This window comes from Falco punctatus, assembly GCF_963210335.1.
Source record: "Falco punctatus genome assembly, chromosome: 4".
In the NCBI taxonomy this organism is placed as follows: Eukaryota; Metazoa; Chordata; class Aves; order Falconiformes; family Falconidae; genus Falco; species Falco punctatus.
The window spans coordinates 15,825,843-15,846,941 of NC_137583.1; the positions used below are offsets into that span (position 1 = coordinate 15,825,843).

At 41.4% G+C, this 21,099-nt stretch overlaps 1 protein-coding gene across 1 annotated transcript in view; it reads left to right on the top strand.

Moving 5' to 3' along the window:
• The window catches only part of PTPRG (protein tyrosine phosphatase receptor type G), a 427,945-nt gene that overhangs the window by 385,842 nt on the left and 21,004 nt on the right, over positions 1-21,099 (top strand). Inside the window, exons 15-16 of the mRNA XM_080382926.1 lie at positions 10,567-10,658; positions 20,743-20,839. Of these exons, the coding sequence (XP_080239052.1) occupies positions 10,567-10,658; positions 20,743-20,839 (189 nt within the window). The remainder of the gene's footprint in view (positions 1-10,566; positions 10,659-20,742; positions 20,840-21,099) is intronic.

Here is a 21,099-nt window from a genome sequence, read left to right on the forward strand (position 1 = left end):
AGAGCGAGCTGCTCACCCCGATAATGGGCACTGCAGATTAAGGCACCTGCTGAGCAAGTGCTGCAAGATATCTCAAGAAGCTCTGTAGTTCAAAATCTACAAGGACTGCCGATGAGCTCTGAGGCGCATGAAGAACTGGGACTTAGAGGTTTAGTCTAGTTGGATGCAAAGGTGAATCCAGCCCTTGAATTCCCAATGCAATCACAAGATTTTTGTGGCTAAGATAGACGTTTAGACACCTGCATATAGATATCCAAATGGAGATGCATTGACCTGAAGCTGGATCATGCCCAGAAAGTCTTAAGAGAGAATGAACTGATGAACTTGAAGATCTTGGCACTGACAGTAAAGCTATTCAGGCCACCAAAATACAAGTCACCCTCTGGAAGTGCCTCTCTGTGTCTATTAGCTATTACCTGTACAAGGAGCTGGTAATGAGGCTCAGTGTTAGTAGAGATAAATTCCAGCTATGATGGCTTTTTCCAAAGATGGGAGCTACTGCCTGGAAAGATGCTGAAGCTGTCCTAAACATTTCCCTTGTTTGGAGATGTCGAAGAGGCCTGTTTTCCCCCATATACCTGTTGCTAAATGACAGTCTCCTCTGACGTCAGCTGCTACTCCCACATAAGCAGCCCACTGAAGTGCCTTAAAAATATTAAATGACAAAATTTTCCTTTAAACTGATCACAACTGATGAAATTATAAGCCTCTGAACTTTTCCTCTGGAAGCTGCCAGAGGGTGTGAGAAAGTCTTACTTGCCATGTTGATCCTAAAAGCAAAATGTAAGTGGCATTTCAAATTTTTTGAAGTAATCCTGTTAGGTTGTGAAACCCCATCCTTATAAAAGAAATTTGAATAGATCCCCATGGGACCATGCATCTGCCTCCTACAATTCAGTGGACTAATTTCTGCTCTGAGTTATGAGCAAGCAGCCACAATGATGGATATTTAGGGCAGCGTATCTGAAGACAGGAGATTTGCCAAGGCCCATCTACAGCCTGCAGTGAGCTGCCGGTCAGAGGGAGCTGAGCGGGTTTGGCTTGCCTGGTCCTGGCCAGGTGTGGGGTGGCTCTGCCAGGTGTCTGGAAGCCAGGCACAGCAACATCCTGACACAGCTCACGAGGTTTCAGAAGCGGCACTGGCATCTCTGCATGCCACCGCTCTGCTCCGTGACCTGTCGGCGTGCTCAGAGGTAGCTTTCGTGTTTAGTTCTGCACCGCATTCTGCTCTTATTTAGGCAAGCCCTCTGTCTTCTCAGGTCTATGAGCTCTAAAATCAATCTGCCTGCTACCTACAATAGACAAACAGTACAATTCATCAGGTCCAAAATCTAAAACAATCTTCCTGTAAAGGAATTATTTTACCTATTTTCTATTTCACTTCCCATGGCATACGTGCTTAATTATTGTGCATGAAGCCACATCACCCATAGGTGTGTGCTTATCTGTGCAAATTTGCTCTGAGACTCAAATCATTATCATTATTCATAATTATCTGCACTGCTTGATCTAGAGAAACACGGGACAAAGGAGATATCATTAACTGAGTCACCCACTGGATATTACAATTGAGGTATAAATCTAAACTCACATAAGCCTTACACCTGACAATAATGCATCTGTAATCAATGCAGATTTCTCAAACTCCCCTGCTGTTCAGCCCAACAAAATTATTTCTCCATGTCTTCTCTCTTTGCCTCCACACTCAGTTAATTTTGGCCACATCCACATCATCTTTGCCTGGATCTCTCTGCTATAACATTTGGTCTTGGCAAGACCTCGTTCTCAGCAAACCAGCTCCTGGTCCTGTTGGTTTGGTTTTTTCCATAGTTTTTTTCAGTATCTGGGTAAAACATTTCTGGACTTGATCCTTTTTGGTAGAGTTGGGTAAGTAAGAATAACAGCAACATCGTAGTTGCAGACCTGTATGTTTTTTGCAGCACTGCAAAACAAAATGCATCCCATGTCAGTTTTCCTGTCTTCTCGTTGCTAGACCTGCTCCACAACAGCAGTGCAGAAGTGCACCTCTGTGATGACATCCAATAGTGGAACTAGCAAAAACTCCACTTCTGCCCTCCTACTCTCCTTTGTTTCAGAGCTTTCCTGCTTTTGGGTGTTTGTTCTGGATCTTGCTGTGGCTTTACTGGTTTCTTGCCCAGCCCATGGACACAACAGGCACTGTGGCCCTGGTGTTAGCAGGACTTGTGAGATCCGTACAGAGGTAGTTGAGGCTTGACCCTACAGCAAAACTCTGCATAGTCTTGACCACAGTTCAGAGAAACAGGCTGGCCAATGCAACTGATTCATTTAGCATATTATTCCAGATGTCTTTCACCATTTTTAGTACAAGTAAAATGTCTCAGGTGTGATGCCAGTCATTTCAGCTGTGTCTAGACTACAAGACTAAGGAGCACATCCCATTTCTTGGATCAAGGTGCATGCAGTTTTAAGTTTAAATGGCAGTAAATTAATCTTTTAACTAGTACTGGAATTTATGAATAGTGTATTTAAAATAACTAGAGGCACAATCCAATGGAGAAACACTCTCGTGCTTCTTTAAGAGTGACTCGGGGTGTGTGCATGAGCCCAGGAAACAGCGGAGCAGCCAGTTACATTGCAGTGAAAAGGTGTCTGGACCACCTCATGCCATCGTGTGAAGGTGTAAAGCCAGTGCAGCCATGGCCCTCCTTCATTTCCCTCCCTCTTTGCATGGTTACAAGAAGGAGTCCTATCAAGAGTTCATCTTACTAACTTTTAGCTTCTGTTAAATCTCTGCAGAATTTTGAAACCTTCTTCCTTATTCCTTTAATAACCATGGTTGCCTTGAACCTTTCCTGATGAACGTCGGTGCTTGTTGGGCTTTTTTACAAGCCCAGCTCCTGCACTTCTGATACCTTCTGGGAGTATCCACCCCGTGATAAACTGTTTCTGTTAAGAGACTGTAACAAGAGGTACCTCATTTGACAAAGAAACTGCAGGTTCCCAACAGAGCCTTGGTATCTTACTGTCTTCTGCCAAGATATAGCTGTCTCAAGCTGCATCCCAAAGCAGAGCACCAGGACATGTCTGTGCCTACTACAGTGGTGGTGTATTGAGCACAGCGATCCTCTGTGCTCTGTGCTAGAGACTGACAAGGTACAGGAAAAAGTGCCAAGTGCAGCTCAGGACATGTTTCTCAAGGGCATGAAGCTCTTCACTGAGCACAGACGTAGTGCTTTTCAGCTGTTTAAGACTTTTTTTCTGCTTTTTGCTCCCTGCGGATTTATGTCCCAGCACCATATTGTGAATTGTACCTATCTTCAGCTTCAATTAAATTCATGAATGCAATATTGAAAACACAGCTATCCTCTGAAGCCAAGAAGATATCAAGGTATTTTAGGGAACATCCACCTTCCTTTTTCTCTGCTATGAACCCTGCTCCTGCAGAACACTGAAGAATTTATGGTATGATATCTAACCATGGTACTTGTGGAGGCTTTAGGAGCTGGATAAATCATCCAAAAACATGTTTTCTTGGTGGCCATGTGAATTGCGGATGAGAGGTGTCACACTGGGATGCAGAGCCCTGGAAGTTGAACCTCCGTGTGCTTAAATGTAAGGCATGTTATGGAATTGATGGCATGACTGAGACCTGAGGATGGAAATATGTGAGGTTAAAATTGTGTTCCTTAGCAGGCAATATAAAATAAGATCAGGCTTAATTTCTGTGCTAAGGAGAAATTCACATTGTTTCATTCTCTTGGAGTGAAATTGTTTTTTAGCTTAAAGGGAAGAAGTGTATTGCTATTACATTTATAATTAATGATAACCTAATCTAAAATTTGTACAAGCAGATTTAAACTGAGCTCTTATTTTGACACATATAAAATTTTATCATTAACATCTTTATACTCCTGACTGACACATGGCTAATAGCATCGTAGTAGATTAAATCTTGAAGCAAGAGAGATGAATGTAGCTACAATATTACACAGGTGATTTTTCATATTCTGCTTTTTCATGTGTCTCCCCTTTATCAGAAACCTGCCCTTGTGTTCATTTGACTTGATCATAACAAATAGATTGCAATTATCTTGCTGAAAGGACTTCTGTGTTTTTCTTTCAACACGCCCACCTATCCAGGGCTTTCCAAATGTATTTGAAGTGTTTCCCGTGACTTTTCACTTTGAAAGGCCTTTTTTATTAAAAACAGCACTTCATATGCATGATTACAAAAATGTGAGCATTAATGAGGAATAGTGTCCCCAATAATCAACATTCACTATTTATCTTAATTTATTTTAATTTATGAATTGTGTAAAGTACTAAGGTCCATGACTTCAGGAGGATAGCAGCCTTAAAGGGCTTCAGCAGGTAGTTTGGTCTCCTAGAATGAAACCCATTGTATTGCCTGTTTAGTGTTTATGCAGATATGATCTCCACAGAAAGCAGACACCTTCTGAATATTAAGGGGGTTTTAATGACTTTTTTTAATCATAAATTAATTGATACTGATTTTATAAAAATAAAACTGTTGTTATATATCTGGCCATCTTTTATACAGCAAGCAATGTGATCAGTCAGAAAAATTAATTATTCCAAATGAAATACGATGGCTTCAGTTGCATTCTTATTTTTAATAGTTAAGCAAGGAAAGCCAGTGTACTGCAGAATTCAAGGCTCTGACTATATAAATGTGTATAATTCAAATACACTAAATCTAAAAGGGTTTGAAGAAAGCTGGGCACCGCCCTTTTTTACATGTGGAATTACTCGTGGAGTCTAGTATTTGCGTGACTTGGATCAGGATCTGGCTGTGGAGTTGCCTGCTCAAACATTTCAGATTCAATCACTGCCGAAGTCTGAGCTGAATGTGAAGTTTCTGGTCCCTGTAAGTGTGTGCGCTTCGGAGTGTGCACTCGATTTGTAGGTTTGGAGGTTTTTGTATATTGTAGAGGTGAACACCTGACCTTAGCGGAATCGATAGGAGTTTTCCAATAACCTTTACTGGGGCAGAATTTTACCCAAGGGTATGCAATTAATCCTTGCAATATTCTTTATGATCAGTCAGTCTTCTAGAGACAGACCAAATAGAGACATACTTGGGCTTTACATCCCCGTTCAGTCCTGTGTGTTGTATGCACTCTCCTATTGCATGGTACAGTTGCATAGATCCTATTCAGACCTGTGCCACGAGTGCCCCATGGCTCCTTGTGGAAATGAATCTGTTGGAATCGCACTCCGCGTGGTTATTTCTGCAGCAGTGCTGCATGTGAGGGCAACCTTTTGCTATAGCTCTGCAGCTTTCGTTCTGGTACATATTGTAGTTTACTGAATGGCTGTTAGACTCAGTTTTAAGCAATACGCATCCTAAATATTGATGCTAGGTATTCCAGCTGCTTGCAGAATGTTTCTGTCCATCTTTGTAAAAAAGAAAAACCCTTGAACCCCACTGAATGTGGTTAACAATAAAATAAATATATATATTAAAAAAATCCTGAGATTGCATTTAATGCTCTCTCCAGCAGTGGAGAAGAAGAGGGTGGAAGATGAATTGACATCCCAGGGTTGAGTGCTGCTGGGAACAGATTGGTGCTTGTTTGCTATGGATATGGGAAGACATTTGTCAGATACGTTATTTAACAGATCTGTGAGTTAAGAAGTCAAATCCAGTTCTAGTATGGTGCTCCTGGTAGATACTTCTTTCCAGTCAGGAAAACTTTTTTGCAGAAGGTGAGAACTGTGAGGATACGCTGCTGAGAGTGGATTCTCCACGACTAATGTCACTAACAATGTCACTGGTTTCATGACTGTCGTAAGCCAGGTTTTTGCCGCCTTCAGAAAGGGCAGTTTCCCTGGCACTTCGCTATTCTTCATGCTAATGGAGTAGGATCAACCCATCTACACCACGGACAACTAATCCTTCTTCCCCTTCCCCACAAATCAATTAATCCTTTCTTATCAGCCAGATCAGCAGCCTGATTCAGTTCACTGCTCAGCCCTGCAGGCAGGGAGCCGAGTGGGAGAATCCCCCTGTCCTTTGGCTGAAGCCAGCTGTGAAGGGCACACTGAGAATTGATGGAGGTGCTTCTGAGATGCCAGGGATGGCACGGGGCTGCTGAGCAGTGCGGTAGGTGGCTGCTGTTGGAGCAGATGGGCCAAGCCACGTGGCGGCTATGGCACATGAGTCCAGGTGGCTTTGCAAATGAGAGGCTGAAGTGTAGTGACTAACAAACAAATGGAATAAACTTTCACATTAAAAGTAAGGCGTAAGATACAAGGAGTATATTGGATTTAGTAGAATGGGTAAGATAATAACTGAAGAACAGGAAGCATTTAGAAACAGAACAAAAGACATGGGTGAATTTTCTTACCAAGACTTCTTCATGTGTGTCAAACATCTGGTCTTCAGAAACACCAAAACTCCAAACTAGACAAAGGTAATATGAAGAAGCACTTCGGCTTTGACCTTCTGGATTAATTCCTGAGCCAAAACCGTCTGTTCCAATCCAACCCCACTCAACTATCCAGTGAGCTCTCAGGCTATAAATGAATCAAAATGAATCTGAGATTTTATTATGTGGAAGTGCCATCTCTGATATGATATCCTGTTTTTCTTTTGAAATTGAACCCTATTGCTTTAACATTACAAAGGCAGCTTATTAAGTGGGAAGTATAGGAATATCCTTCCTGGCAGGACTGCTAATTATCCAAACTTCAAATATAACCCTGTTTGAACTTTATTGCTTCTACACACTTTGGGCTTCTTTTGAAAGTGGCTGTCTTCTGAAGGGATGTATAAAGTATTCTGCATTGTCAATTGCCATTCCTCAAAAAAATGAGATGCAAGTAAAGGTTTTCCTCTACAATCATTTTTTTAAACAAACATGACTTTCTTCTTGGCATGCTGTCTTTGCGGCAGGGAATGAGCTGCATTGTGGTCCCCTTTGCTTCTGTGTTTTTGCTACTCCTCTCAGGCACTTGTCGAGGATGGGAACTCCACCGAAGTGTTAAATACCTAGCATAGTAGTTAAACATACCCCCCACCTCTCAGCTTCAGTAGTGTCTGATTATAAAGAATATTGCTACGTTATATTATTTACATTGATGAATGTATATACAATTCCTTTAAGTTCTGGAGACTTCTGCTCTTGTCCATCTAAGATTACTTCTTTCTCTGCGCAACACAAAGGGTTGGTACATTCAGCTCATTCAGAGCCAGATTCAGCTCATATTTTGTAGTGACATAAATCCAGAATCATTTTATTGACACCGATAAAACAGATGGCTAAACCCAAGCTAGACAGAACTTTAATTATATCTGCGGTGTTAGAGGTGAAGGTATCTTATTAAAACATTTCCCACTTCTCTTTGAACAGCATGTAAGTCTTGCAAAATGTAAGGATCATACGGACAATATCAAATGTTGCTTAAGCTTCTGGGTGGGAAAAAGTATATGGTGTAAAAGGGAATATGCACAGAATGACTATGAGAGCTCCTAATTAGCCATTATAGGTTTCCATTAATCTCTTCAATCGACTATAAGAATTATAATCATTCAAGTCTATTTGTCTTAAGATCTAAAGAAGGCTTAACCAAAGCCTTTGGACTGATGATAGTGCAAGGAAAAGCATATTCTGTGCATCTAGCTACATCTGTTGGTTTTCTTAGAGCAGGTCACAGCCATCTTCGGATAACATCAGAGCAGATACCATTCAGGAGTGCTGAGCACGTCAGTACACATTTTCCCAGAGGTCTGGCACGCTGCCTGTGGCGGGGCATGTATGTACTCCAGCTAAAATAATTTGCGTTCTTGGCTGAAAAGTTCAGAGTTGGAGGTCATGAACAGAAAAATACAGCCCCAAATTACTTTCACACTCTTCTGGTTCATTGGTTAGTGTAATAGACTATATCTTGGGGGTGGCTGCTTTCTGGTGGCTATCAGCTGGGGGCAAGATGGGTGTGCAGCCGGGGAGCTGCCGGTCCCCTCTGGGCTGCCATGTCCCTCCAGGGGTGGCCTCCTGCGCGGTGCCTGCCACATCTTGCACCGTGCTATCCCAGCAGTTTGAAAGCTGGAAATCATAAGTGGTTTATTGAGTTTCTGATATTTGTGGTTCTGATTTTAATCTTCCTAATATGAAACAATTACATTTACTCCAACGTGGGTTTCCTGAGTTTATGGGCACCTTCAGCAGCATAAGCTCTCTCTCACCCAGTGAGCTCATACATCAACAGTATTTCCTATTTAATTTATTTAATGCTTAATTGTTGCCCATGTTATCAAATAGAGTAAGAAACTGCATTGGGTTATGGCTTCTGGAGGGATTCAGAAGTGAAAAAGGGAGGAGAAACAATAAAGGATAGTGAACAAGGGAAGTGAATTAGCAGTGGCTATAAAGGTGGAGACACACTGCCACCATGCAGTGATGATGATAAAAAGAAAGCTGACCATAGTTTGCCATGGATCTCTGGTGCAGACCCATCCTTGAAATTGGTGGGAATTCAGTGGACCAGAGAGCACGTCATCTGTAATGTATTTTTTGGCTCACAGATCACAATTAAAATTAAATTCTTCCTTCTGCAAAATTAAATTGGACACACTGGTCTGCGGCAGTGAATCCTTGATCTCAGTTGGTCTCAGCTGAGCTAGACTACTCAAGAAAAAAACCTAAATGATAACTATGGAACTTTTCTTGTGAGAGTATTTGAAATTGCTATCATAGCACAAGTTATTTTCAAGGAAAACTAGGATGTATGGGTTACTTCTCAGGAGAGGAATGATTGTTTTACAGGCTCTTGCTATTGACTGCTGTTCCTGTAGATCATTCCACTCAAGTGTCTTGGCTGCAAAAATATTAATACAAATGTTGTTGTGAGATGATGATGTTCTCAATATTACATAGAATAAATGTTATCACTTAAATATTTCGAAGCGCCAGCATTTCTGCATGCTGCAGCTTTTTGCTAAGATAAGCATACACTTGTCAAATGTTTTGAATCCTGTATTATTCAGTAAATGAGCATGTGGTTAATTAAAGTAGCATTACTATACTGGGTGGTGATCAGATTGCAAACATATCTCTAACAATTGGCTCTTGTAAATAAAATAGAAGAGAGCTGATTGAGATCTGAAAATGCCAATAGATGCAAAAAGCCACCTTAGAGCATTACCTGATAAAATAAGAGTAGAGAAGTAATGACATGGTCAATATTAATTGTCATCAGCTGGAAAGAAATCAGATTGTCAGGGATCTATAAAATTCTTGCCAAAGTAGAACCTCATTTACACATACAGATCTTCATACCCTTTGCTAAGAAAAGCATATGTGACAGCTTAGAGGTTTTAGCTGCCAAAGATCTTTCACTCTGAATACAGTAAATGTCACATCTATTTATTTATCGTTAAATTTTGCTAAGTATCTGTAGAAATATTTGGATTTTTTCAATCATAATGTAGATGTTTAAAAGGAAAAGAATCCAGATTATAATGCAGCTGTAGCACCAAACCATATGGCTGCTAAATAGGAGCAAAAATACACCACTGAATTACTGGGAGTAAACATAAACTGGATGCAATCTTCAGAAGAATATTAAATGGAATATATAAATACCAGAGTATTGCCATAAAATCATGCAATCAGACAATAGTCGCCATCAGGCAATAGATTATTTCACATGCTGAAAGTAATCACAGTTGTATAGCAATTTACATTTCCTAAATGCCAGGCTGAAAATATTAACTAATGAATCTTGGCAAGCGCGGTGTTTCCACCAACTGCAGTGGTGGTTACACCACCACCTAGGCCCTTTTTGAGAGACAGAAAGGGAGAGAAATAAGGCAGCCATCCCACACCCAAGCCAGGTGCTTGAAACAGTCTTGTTTGTCTTTAATTCAATTCAAGCCTTTGACTTCTGTCTTTGAAAAAAGGTCTGTGGGTGATTTATTGGTATATTGGGTGGAATTTGCACTGTGCTGAGCAAGAACAAATGGTCCAGTGGAATACATATTCAATGTTATGAACAGTGTCTGGCATGAGAGAGAGCTCAAATTAGTGTGGGTGTTGTGGTGCCTGTTCTTTTGCTCAGAGACAGTTTCCTGATAAGTCCATTTGGGTTCTACATCATTGTGTAAAAAGGAAAAGGTTAATAACTTCCAAGAGAAAAGCCTGTGTGTCTGCTCAGTCTGGTAAAAATGTACTGGGAGCAATCGTCAACTGTAATTTCCTATTTTGGGTCTCTTCTGTTCTTTTTATACAATGTGGGAGGAGGCCTCTTCATCCCATCCACAGCTATCTTCGAACCACGAACAAGAACTAAGCAATCCTTGGAACTTCTGTTGGAGTTTGCAAAATAGCATCCTAGGGAAGAGACTCTCGGTATTCATAATTGTAGTACTTAGAATTAGATATATATTACAAAGAGTTTATCTCAAAATCGGCCAGATTCATCAAGATTTCTTATTATTGCATATTGAATGAGCTCTGCCCTTGGGAAACTCAGATCTAGGTGATACTGAGAGCAGACTTTCTCTCCTGAAGTTTTATGATGAGACAAGTAGCAACTCTGAATATCTCTTTCTTTCTACAGATGATATGGAAGCAATTCCAGTCAAGCAGTTCGTTAAACACATCAGTGAGCTGTATTCTAATAGCCAGCATGGGTTCTCAGAAGACTTTGAGGTACGATTTAATGATCCACTAATAAAATGTTGTTTTCCCAAAGTTAATTGTGTGTTAATAGTTATGGACCGTGCGACATCTGTGTGATGCTGTAATGTCAGGTAAATGCAATGCTCAAAGGTATCAGAAGAAATAGGGAAATACCAGTTTGCCTCCAGGTATAAGCATTGTGGGACTGGGCATTTACAGATGCTTTCTAACCACCCCAGATTTGGTGCCTTTAAGGGGGGACCCTCTGAGATTTTTATTAAACAGGAAAAGCTGCCTGCAGTCCCCCAGGAACAACGTGAAGATACAAGCAGTTGGGTTTAACTCCAGGCTTTTCTTACAATCTGCAGCTTATTTTACTGTTGTTGGCCCAGAATTTGCTCCTCTTAGTCACACTGAGAAGTCCCAGACCCCCTGCGTAGCCCAAAAGGAGGAACACAGTGCTCACTATGAGTAATAGTAGTGGAATATAGTCTTTTTATGAAAACCCAAACTGTGGGTCAGTTCGTGGAGTCCTTGTTGATGGTCTGTTCAGCCAGGAAAGATTATTGTTGAAATCGTTGGTTATTTTGTTCCAGTAAAACCAAGGAGAAAAGGCTTCAGGATTTAGTTGGTGAGCTTTACCTAATGTGTCTTTTCTAAAGTTTGCAACTTGTTACCTGTTTAGGACAGATTCTGACTTACAAATCTGCTATAAATTGGAGGTAATTCCAATGAAGTGAAAGTAGTTTTCCACCTCTGGATTACCAAACCCATATCATGCAAGCATGGTAAACATCCCCCAGTATGAGGACGGGCTGCAGAGTCAAGCCTCGATAAGCACAAGTCAGTATTCTCTGGCTAGTTTTTAGGCACTTCTTTCATTCAGTCTAACCATAGTCACTGCTGAACCTTTGGAAGTATGGAGAACCAGGGGGAGCCCCAGGAAACGGCATGGACCTGTGCTGTTGGCTTCCCCACCAGCAAAAGGAGGTTTCTTTGTGTGTTGCATGTGAATCAGAGAGGCAGCTCTGCTTACAAACAAGGCAATGAACCATAATAGGTGGCCTAATATCTACGGCTTCATCGCTTACTGCAGTAAAGACAAGACTGTATGCAGGGATTGTTTTTAATGGGATCATTTAAAACATTTATTGTCGCTGTTTGGTTACTGTCTACAAAGACTGCCTGCTTTGTCTGATGCCCAAAAACTGTTGTGTAAGTTAGAAACATTTTGTATTCATGAGGAAGGCAAATGTGTAAGGTGTTAAAGTGATTTAGTTCAATTGACTGCTGGCTGGATGGCTGAGCAGGAATATTGAGGCATTTAACAATGTTGATGGTATTCAGGACAAACATTTATTCTCCAGAGAGTAGAATTTGATCAGGGTGATCAAATGCGACTCACTCTTCTCAATTATTTATGAATTGCGACCCCGGTGCTATTCATCACAGCTGGGTTTTACACCATTTAATTATTCAAAATAATCAGCAACACATCTGTAAACTTGGTCTGGCTTTAAGCAGGCTTTGCTTCAGCTGTCACAAAATCACTGCTATTAACAAATGTTGGACACCTTCTGCCCGTGTTTTAGCAAAGAAAAACACTGCTCTAATAGCCTTATTTTTCCCTTCCTCCTGGAGTTCCCTGCTGCGAGTGCCACGCCGTGGCAGCCAGTCAGAGAGATAGCTTTGGCCAATTAGTCCTGTGCTGGGGAGCGCAGGGTCCCCTCTGAAGGGAAGTTAAACTGCTTCGACCGCACTGCACATGCCAAATTCTGTTCTCCGTGCTGGCTTAAAATTCGGAGAGTCTGCTTTGAAGTCAGTATAGCTACTCCAGATGTATTTCTCCATAGCTGAGGTCTCAGCTTCCTAAAGAGTACATGAAATGTCCTCCTGGAGTAAGGAGAAGGAACAGGAACAAGACAATCGGAGTCTGGGATAAACCATCTGGCTCCCTTGCACTGCTTATGTTCTGCCCTGCTGACACCCCATGGGCCTTACTTTCTTCCTTATGGATCACAGTGATGAGACGGAAGAGTAAAACCTGGGATTTTTCACAGGGCCTGTAGGTGAAATGTTTCTCAAGTGCCTAAACTGGCTCAGAGATCAGAATCCCAGTTTTGAAAGTGGCTGCGGGACAGAGGAGCCTGAGGTTACGTTTACACAGTAGCTGTCGGAAGTGGCTAGCGATGTAACTTCCCACACGCAGTCAGATCCAGCCACGGTGTGTTGTGCTGGAATTGTATCTGCTACCTACAGCGAAGACTTAGTTAATGTTCTATGGAGAAACAGAAGGATTGCAGCTAAAACAGAAAATCCAGTGTTAGAGGGCTGCTAGCCTTGGGTGGGACATAGCACAGCCGTATCACGCCTTCATGCCTGGGGAACTTCTGAAAAGAGGTATAAGGTTCTGCAGTCATATGGGCTTTTTACAAAGGAATCTGCTTTTTGCATCTCAAAGGAAGAGAGAAGATGGCAAGGAGATGCTGAAAACATGTGATCGATACTACAGAATAGATAAATCTTCCCAAGGATAGCCAGTGCGTGGGATGTTTTTAAAAGAAAGGAAGATCAAAAATCTCTTCAGAAATCTCTGTGGCAGGAGGTTTATGGTGGAACTTGTGAAAGGAAAGACTAAACTAGGCACACACATACTCTGCCCGATGTAGAAGGTAAACATTTTCCATTTGTTTGTTGCTAGGTTTTGGTGTAAGTCTCTTCCTGCATTTTTGGCAGTGGGTTGTGGGTTGTATTGAGGTGGTTTTTACATGAAGAAGATTCCTTTGAAAGTAAATGGTGTGAATACTCTCTCCTTCTCTTAAAATGAGCTTAATTACTGCTAAATATTTTGTGAATGTGCTTAGGAAGCGTTTTATGTGCAGAGGAAAAAATTACTTTGAACTCACAGATCTTTCCATGGAAAATACATCCAAAATGAATCCTTATTCCCTTTGGGTAGTCACAGTGCAAGTAGCCAGCTTTATTGTCTGGTGATAGCTGGGCTTTCTTGTATATACAGACTTGTTAAGATTTCCTTTGAGTCCCGTGAATTTTCATTTTTTGATATAAACTAGAAATATAGGATGCAATTTAATACTGAACAAACAAATAGCTTTTTAAGATAAAATCCACAATCCTGCATCGCCAGTGCTGGTCTCTGATATAACTCTTTGTATTCTATCTTGGAATTTGTTCAACCTAACACTGAAAAGAGTTCAAGGAGGTTTTTTGGCTTGCTTTTGGGCAGCTCCAGGACTCTCTTGCTGTGGCGTACAGGCTGAGGTACCACATTTTTACAGGGCAGCACTGGGGCAGGGTTTGGTGGCAAGACTGAAGAGAATTGAGAGGTTCCTGAGCCAGAGATTATATCTACTCCTTGTCTAGCCACAGATGTTCTTGGCATCATTATGTTTGATAGTCTTTGATAGACCTTTCTTCCGTAATCTTCTAATTGCCTCTTGAACCCGTTTAGACTTCTGGTGTCCAAAGCATCCCATGGCAATGAATTCTACAATTTGTTCCACAAGAACAAACTTCCTTTTGGTTTCAACTCATGCCTAATAACTTCTCTTGGTGCCTCCTAGTTTTTGCATTAGAGAGTACATCCCTCTTCATTTAAATGCCTCACATGATTGTGTCTGCCTCCCGCATATTCCCCCTTAATCATCTGTTTTCAAATCTGAAGAAGTCTAAACTGTTGTTGTGTTTGAGGAAGCCATTCTAGACTTATGATGACTTGTTCCCTCTGTACCTTTCTGCTTCCTTTACCATACCCTTTTCAAGATGGGAAAGCCAAAACTGTGCACGGCGTTTAATGAGTGGGTTTACTGCAGAGTTCTGTGGGAGCACAGTGACGTTTTCTGTTTGTTTTTCTATTACTTTCCTTCTTTCTAACATACTATTTGTTTTTTAACAACTACTGAGCACTCAGCTGACATCTCCAGAAAACTATCAGCTGTGACCCCAAGGTCTTGTCACTGAATGGCAATAGCAAATTGGGAACTTGCCAGGATGGATGTATAGTTATGGTTGTTTTTCCCAAGTGCATCACTTTGCATTTATCAACATTGAATTTCATTTGCCATTTTATCACTCAGCCTCTCAGTATTGCGAGATTGTTCTGCTTCCCTTCACAAACAGCTTTTGTTCTAATTATCCTGAATAATTTTATATCATAAACACACTTTGTCTTCTCTGCAGTCCATTTGTGAATAGATTAGGTCCCCATAAGGTCCCACTGGTGAAATCTGAACGCTGACAATTCCTGGGCAGGTGTGTCACACCTCTAACCTGTTGGTAGACAAGGCGAGTTTGTCTTTTGCTCCAAGACAGATCAGTTTTTTAAGTAATGTCTTCTGAGAGGCCTTTTCACAGACATTTTGGAAATCCAAATATGCTATTCTCTTCCACACTGTTCTTACCTATAGACTTCTTCAGGGACCTCTCCACAGCGTGTTAGAGGTAGGTGTTCACCAGCTCTGCTATTTATGGCAGCGTCTAGCAGTTTGCCCCACAGAGAAGTCAGATTGAGTGGGCTGTAGTGCCTGAAATCCCTTCTGGATCGCGTTTTAAAAACTGATGTCACATCTGTCAATCTTCTGTTCCCCTGATAGCCTGACTATATAGGACATGTGCCCTCCAAATTCTTGTATCAAAGGGGGTGTGAAGTGCCACCTCCCACGGCAAAGCTTTTCGCTCCCTCCCCTTGGCTGGTGACTGGAATTAACACGGGAAGTTTTTCGAGTAGTCGTCTCCTTTTCCTCTAAGAAAGGAACACTAAGCCAAGGAATCACCGTCCATCCCCAAAGCTAACTGTGAATTTTTATAGAGATACAGTATTTTGATTTTTGAGATCAGACAATTTTATTTCCCTCCTCCCTAATTCTGGAGCGGGCTGGTCAGCGCTGCTGCGGGAGCGATTAGAGTGGGTGAATGCAATCTCCGCAGACCTCTCCTGCCTGTGGCCGTGTGAGTGTAATGATTCATTGCCAATTTGGAGTCTGAACAGGCTCGCTGAACTTGGAGGCAGGCTGTCTAGCTCCCTCATCACATAAATTGAAAATATCTTTATACTCCAGTGGCACCTTCTTCTAAATGTCCTGAAATGTAAGAAAATAACATAAATCTATATCTTCAGTGATGTGGCAGGGATTTGCTAATGTTATTCTCATGGTTGCTGCTGCTTGGGGCAGGGGTCACTAGCTCTTTTTAACCGGTGACCTCAGAATGTTATTCTCTAGCGAAGGGCTGCATTGAAGACAGATAACACTGCACTTTGCACATTTCTTGAGACAGTGAAAACACTGTGTAGTTATACTGGCATCCCTTACAGATTAGACAGGGCTTACACCAGACACACGCTTATAACTGCATCTACACCAAGGAATTTGGCAGCAGAAATATGCCATTTCAAAAGCATGCTGCTAGTAGACATTACTGCACTGGGAAATGTTTTATAACCCTGGCCCAAAATTGCCATAACGAGAAGTATTCTCAGCCTGTGCATTGCTGTACTGGCACCGGAGGGAAGCAGCACTGTGAAGCTGGAGGAGGAAGGATGGCTACAGAATAGGGTCTTCCTGGAGTTCTCAATTCTTATCTCACCGCTTCACCTACCCTAAGAAATTGGCATTGTGAATTAAAAGATAAAGCTGAAGAGAAGCAATAGAAGAAGTTTGGATATCTGGGCTTTCTGTTGCTAGCCATAGCCCTGCAGCTATAACTGAAGATCCTGCCTGGAAGCCCCACTCGGAGCAGCCGTGGCCCCGCACGGGCAGTGCAAGGCTCCAGCCAGGCTCCGACACCTCCCTTCAGAACGAAGGGCAGGATGCTGCAAGCAAGCATTCCTCCACCATCCTCTCCTCTCTCATTCATTTACGTGAATTTTTAGCTGTCTATTGATTCCTCTGCTGTTATTCCTCTGTTGAGTTTGGTTTGTTTATTTCCCCCTTCTTTCTAGGCTGCCCCCAGCTTACCTCTCTCTTGAGAGCTGCCAGAGAGTTGATGCTAGTGCTAAATTATCTCAAAAATCTACACTGTTCCTTTGGGATATCTTCAAATACTATCTCTGTCGGTATGCCATCTCTACATTTGCTGTGATGAAACATCAAGAGTGCTACCAGAGAATTCTCTACTTTGGGATTAAAATAATACATGCAAAATGATTTTAGGGGTGGATGAACTAGCTGCTTTCATGCTGAAAAGTATCACAATAATACCAAAACATAGCTATGGATGTTCTCTAATTTAGTCCGTGAGATTAGGATCCTTTCTTTGTTCGTGATTCCTCCTCATTTCTATTCATAGGCTTTCACAGTTCAGCCCCTGCTAGGACATCAGGCTGAAGTAATGGGAAACAACAGCAGCGCTGCATAAGGCCAAATCAAGAGACCGAGTTCCTGCTCAGGCACTGTAGCAAAAATTCTTGCTCAGAACCTTATATTGCCAGCACGACACTGGAACAGTTTGATTTTACGCAAATGGAAATTCTTTGAAGTTTAAAAGAAACTAATCTGTAACTTGTTTCAGAAAGGCAATGAAAATGGATCGTTAAACCTGGGTGTATCAAATTCCAATTAGCATTAGCATGGACAATATAATTAAAAGGTAAATTAGCCATAATAGCATAGACTAGAACACTTTTTAAAGTAACTAACGGTCAATTGAAACCATGTACTTTGGTTTCTTGGGTTGTCAATAAGTTGAAAGGACAGAGTAAGAGCCTGTATCCATTCATCTTTGGACAGTAATGTGTTCTGCAAAGTTAAAATGTGAAAAGCAGCAGTGTGCTAGCCAGCCACCATTAAAATCAGTGGAAGAGACTCAGCAGGATTAAGGAGAGCCAAAGAAAATACTCTAGAGCTGAAAAGTTTGTAGATGAATGATGAATGTGGCGATATGGATGCTATCTGTCCTACCCCAAGGTTCCAGTAGCAGTTTTGTGCTAATTGGGAGAGAAGTTTGTTTAAGCTGTGGTGAGCAGCCTGGGATCAGACCTGACCTGGTGGCCTGCCTACAAACTTCAGTTGTAATAATAATATAATTATGGTGATGTTTTAAATATAAATGAAGGACTGCGTAGCCAGTAAGATTTATAAATCCCAGGGTGTTCATTGTACAAGCAATGGAAAATGTTGGGAAGATAAATATGTAATATACATAAATGGGGTAAAATGGCATAATTAAGATGGTGACTTTTTGGTACTTTCTCCAGGGTGAAATTTATTAACACCGGGCTGTCCTCTTCTGCCAAAGGGTAAATAATACTCTGAACAGAGGCACAGATAACAGGCTGCAACTAGTCTTGTCTTCGTGCAGCATTTTGTGCATTGATGAAAGACAACCACTTTGACTTTAATAACAAAGGAATGTTAACTTATGCCTCACTGTCTGGTGGGATGAGCCTGTGGTTTAGTAATTTGCTGTTAGAATTTGGAGAGAGGAACCCCGGAGGGTAAGACAGCATGGGTAACCGCCCTCTGCTCTCAGCCCCATCTGTCTGCAGCACAGCCAGACCTGGTCAGTGGCCAGCATGGAGCTGGAGGGTGTCCTCAGTCCCCTCCTTGCTGGGCAACTTCAATGTCCCACAGCATCAGCTGTGTCCTGACTTGGGAGAGGGGGCGGGAGACGACACGACGACTGAAGTCAAAATGGCCTTTTATTGTTCTAAGTTGATTTTTATTGAAGACAAAAATAGTCGAGGCATGTTGGCGAGGGGGAAGCTTTTGTTGAACAGTCTCCTTTTGCTATGCTTTTGCAGCGTGCAAACATAGGAATCCGCCATTAATAGTAGCTTTCCAGAGTATTAAGAATAATTTAGAATGTTATGTGTTAAGAAAAGCCATTTTCAGATGATCAGCTCTCACAGCGTCAGACCTTTTCCATTGCTGCATTTTTCTCCATCATAGCTTAATCTTCCTTGTCTATTAACTTTATATTGGCCAGCTGGGAACATGTACAGTTGAGAAAACAGTCGGCATCAACATAAAAAGGTTAACTAAAATGATTAACCTTACCAACAATTCCCTTATGGAAAAAAACGTATAGAATTTAATAGAAAGTTATACATTTACTATGTAGTATTTAAACTGTCAGAGAAAATTCCTTAGCAGGGAGGTAATTCCCTATTAAATTCTATAACTTTTTAGAGTATTCTCCACAGAACCTTATTGGATTAATCTATATTAAATTCTGCAGCATTTGCCATAAATGTTTCAATGCTAATAACTTCTAAAAAGAATTTTGTAGTGACGCAGAGATGTAGAGTTTGGCATGAGGCTTTTCAGAAGCAGGGGGGTATTTTTAGGAATGACCTACAATGGTACAACAGTGATGTTATATGATTTCTAAATGCAAAAAAAGGTAAAATGAAATTGCATTAAATCAACCTCACATGTAAGTATGCTGTTTTTCCAGTTATGACTTAGGCTGAACTGATCCTGCCCACTGTGTAATCAGAAGTCCCTTGCTTACTGGAGCTGATAGGCAGAATTAGGGGAAGTGCACGCTTTGATATTTTATTTTTATTTTTATTTCTGTGATAGAAATGGAACTATGAAAATTCTATTAGGGCCAGCTGAGAGTTTTGCTTGTTCCACTTTGTCTTTGTTCAGCTATCTCCTTGAGCATAGTGTTTCTCCCTATGGAGACGGGGGGGGAGAAGAAAGAGGGAAAGTAATTGTTATTTGGGAGTGTCATGTGGATATAAAAGCTATAAAATGTTCAAGGTTTTAGTATACTTTGCACTTTCAAATTGTAAATGCTGGGGAAGATATCAAAATTGCTATGCAAGTCCTTTGTGAAATGTCTGCATAATGCTGAACTCTGTTACATCTGCTGTTTGTATAGCATTTCTCTTGATAATTTTTCTCTGTCACTTAGCTCATGATCTTTGTAGCAGCTGTGAGCTCCTAATGACTTTCCCTCTTAGGCAGGTTCTATACTGTTATTTTTAAAGCCTGAAGTACAAAGTAATTTGGCACTTCCCCATATATCCTTGGGGGAAATTGGTTCTGTTTGGTGCAATTTCTGGGACTCACAACTTTGTAAATGCCAAACACTTACATATTTTTTAAAAATGTGGCTTTAAGCTAAAAATATTTATGCCTAGTGACAAAGAGGGGCTTAGCTTTTTCAGGAAGATTGTGGTTAAATAGATTTTTAAAAAATATTTTGGAGGTGGCATCACACATGAGTTTTAGTGATTCAGTTTGTAAGATGGTTTCTGAAGTGTGTAACTAGCACGGTCTGGCCATGGGGAATAACTGCTTTTCAGGGTCTGAGAAAAGACCCTCTATGGCCCCATTTCAGTAGCCCTGTTATTCTGTTGTTGGACAGTGTAAGGGGTAGGTAAAGAACTAAAAAAATCAACGAGAATTAGATACCTAACCTACAGCCTCAACCAGACAGAAATATGCATCTCTAGCTTCATGAAAACCTTGGCAAGCCTGGCCTTTTTCTGCTTTGCAAATGTATATATATATTGGTACAACCTTTTTTCTTTTTCACTGTATCACGGGCTGTTGATCAGTGCCCAAGCAGTGGTATTTGAAGCACTCGCTGCTATCTGCAGAGATCTATTTTATTTGTATTTTGTAAAAGGCATCTTTCTGCAGAGAACTAACAAAAGGTCAGTGCCAAACTTAAATGTCAGAAACCCTGTTTTGAGAGGTTATAAGCAGGTAAGTTGTCCAGCGGTCAAAAGTCTTTTGTTGAAATGGTTTTTGTGCTTAGTTTCTTACGCTGCACTGGCCACTCTTGCCTTGGAGGGGCTCTGCCCTCCCTTCCCAAGGAGGGACAGAGTGGGGCATCACAGCAGATGCAGTCCAGAAGACAAACGGACTGCTGGCCGGGGGGACGGTCAGCCCTCAGGGTGCTCACAGTGCATCTCTCACCGTCTGTGGTGAGGAGCATAACCACACACCGGGGAGCAGCCAACACGGCTCAGTTTAATCAGACTGTGTCATACAGGATAATATTGAAAGACTTTGTGTTTAATCCAGTCATTAAGGTATCGGTATTTTAAATGTGGTTTCTGTGAGCTGTTGCAAAAGGAGATCAAGTTGAATTTTTTTTGGACTGAAACGTTTTCCATGCAAATAATTTTTACACCTAGGAAGTGCAGCGCTGTACGGCCGACATGAACATCACTGCAGAGCATTCCAACCACCCTGACAACAAGCACAAGAACAGATACATCAACATCCTAGCCTGTAAGTAAGCACGGGCCATAAGCACAGTGAATCATCTCAGAAAGGTGCTCTCCTCTCACAGGGCATCTGTGTGTGGCTGGGATGTCCTTTGCCCACTAAAGGCAGTGGATGTTTTGACTTCTCTGGGGCCAGGATTTCACTCCAGCTTTTGTTTTAAAAAAACTTTGCAGTTCGATGGTCCAAGTGTAGTTTTAGAAGTATCAGTTTGGTATCAAATTTTGTGGAGAAATAACGGGGGTGAATTGATGATCAGAGCTTTA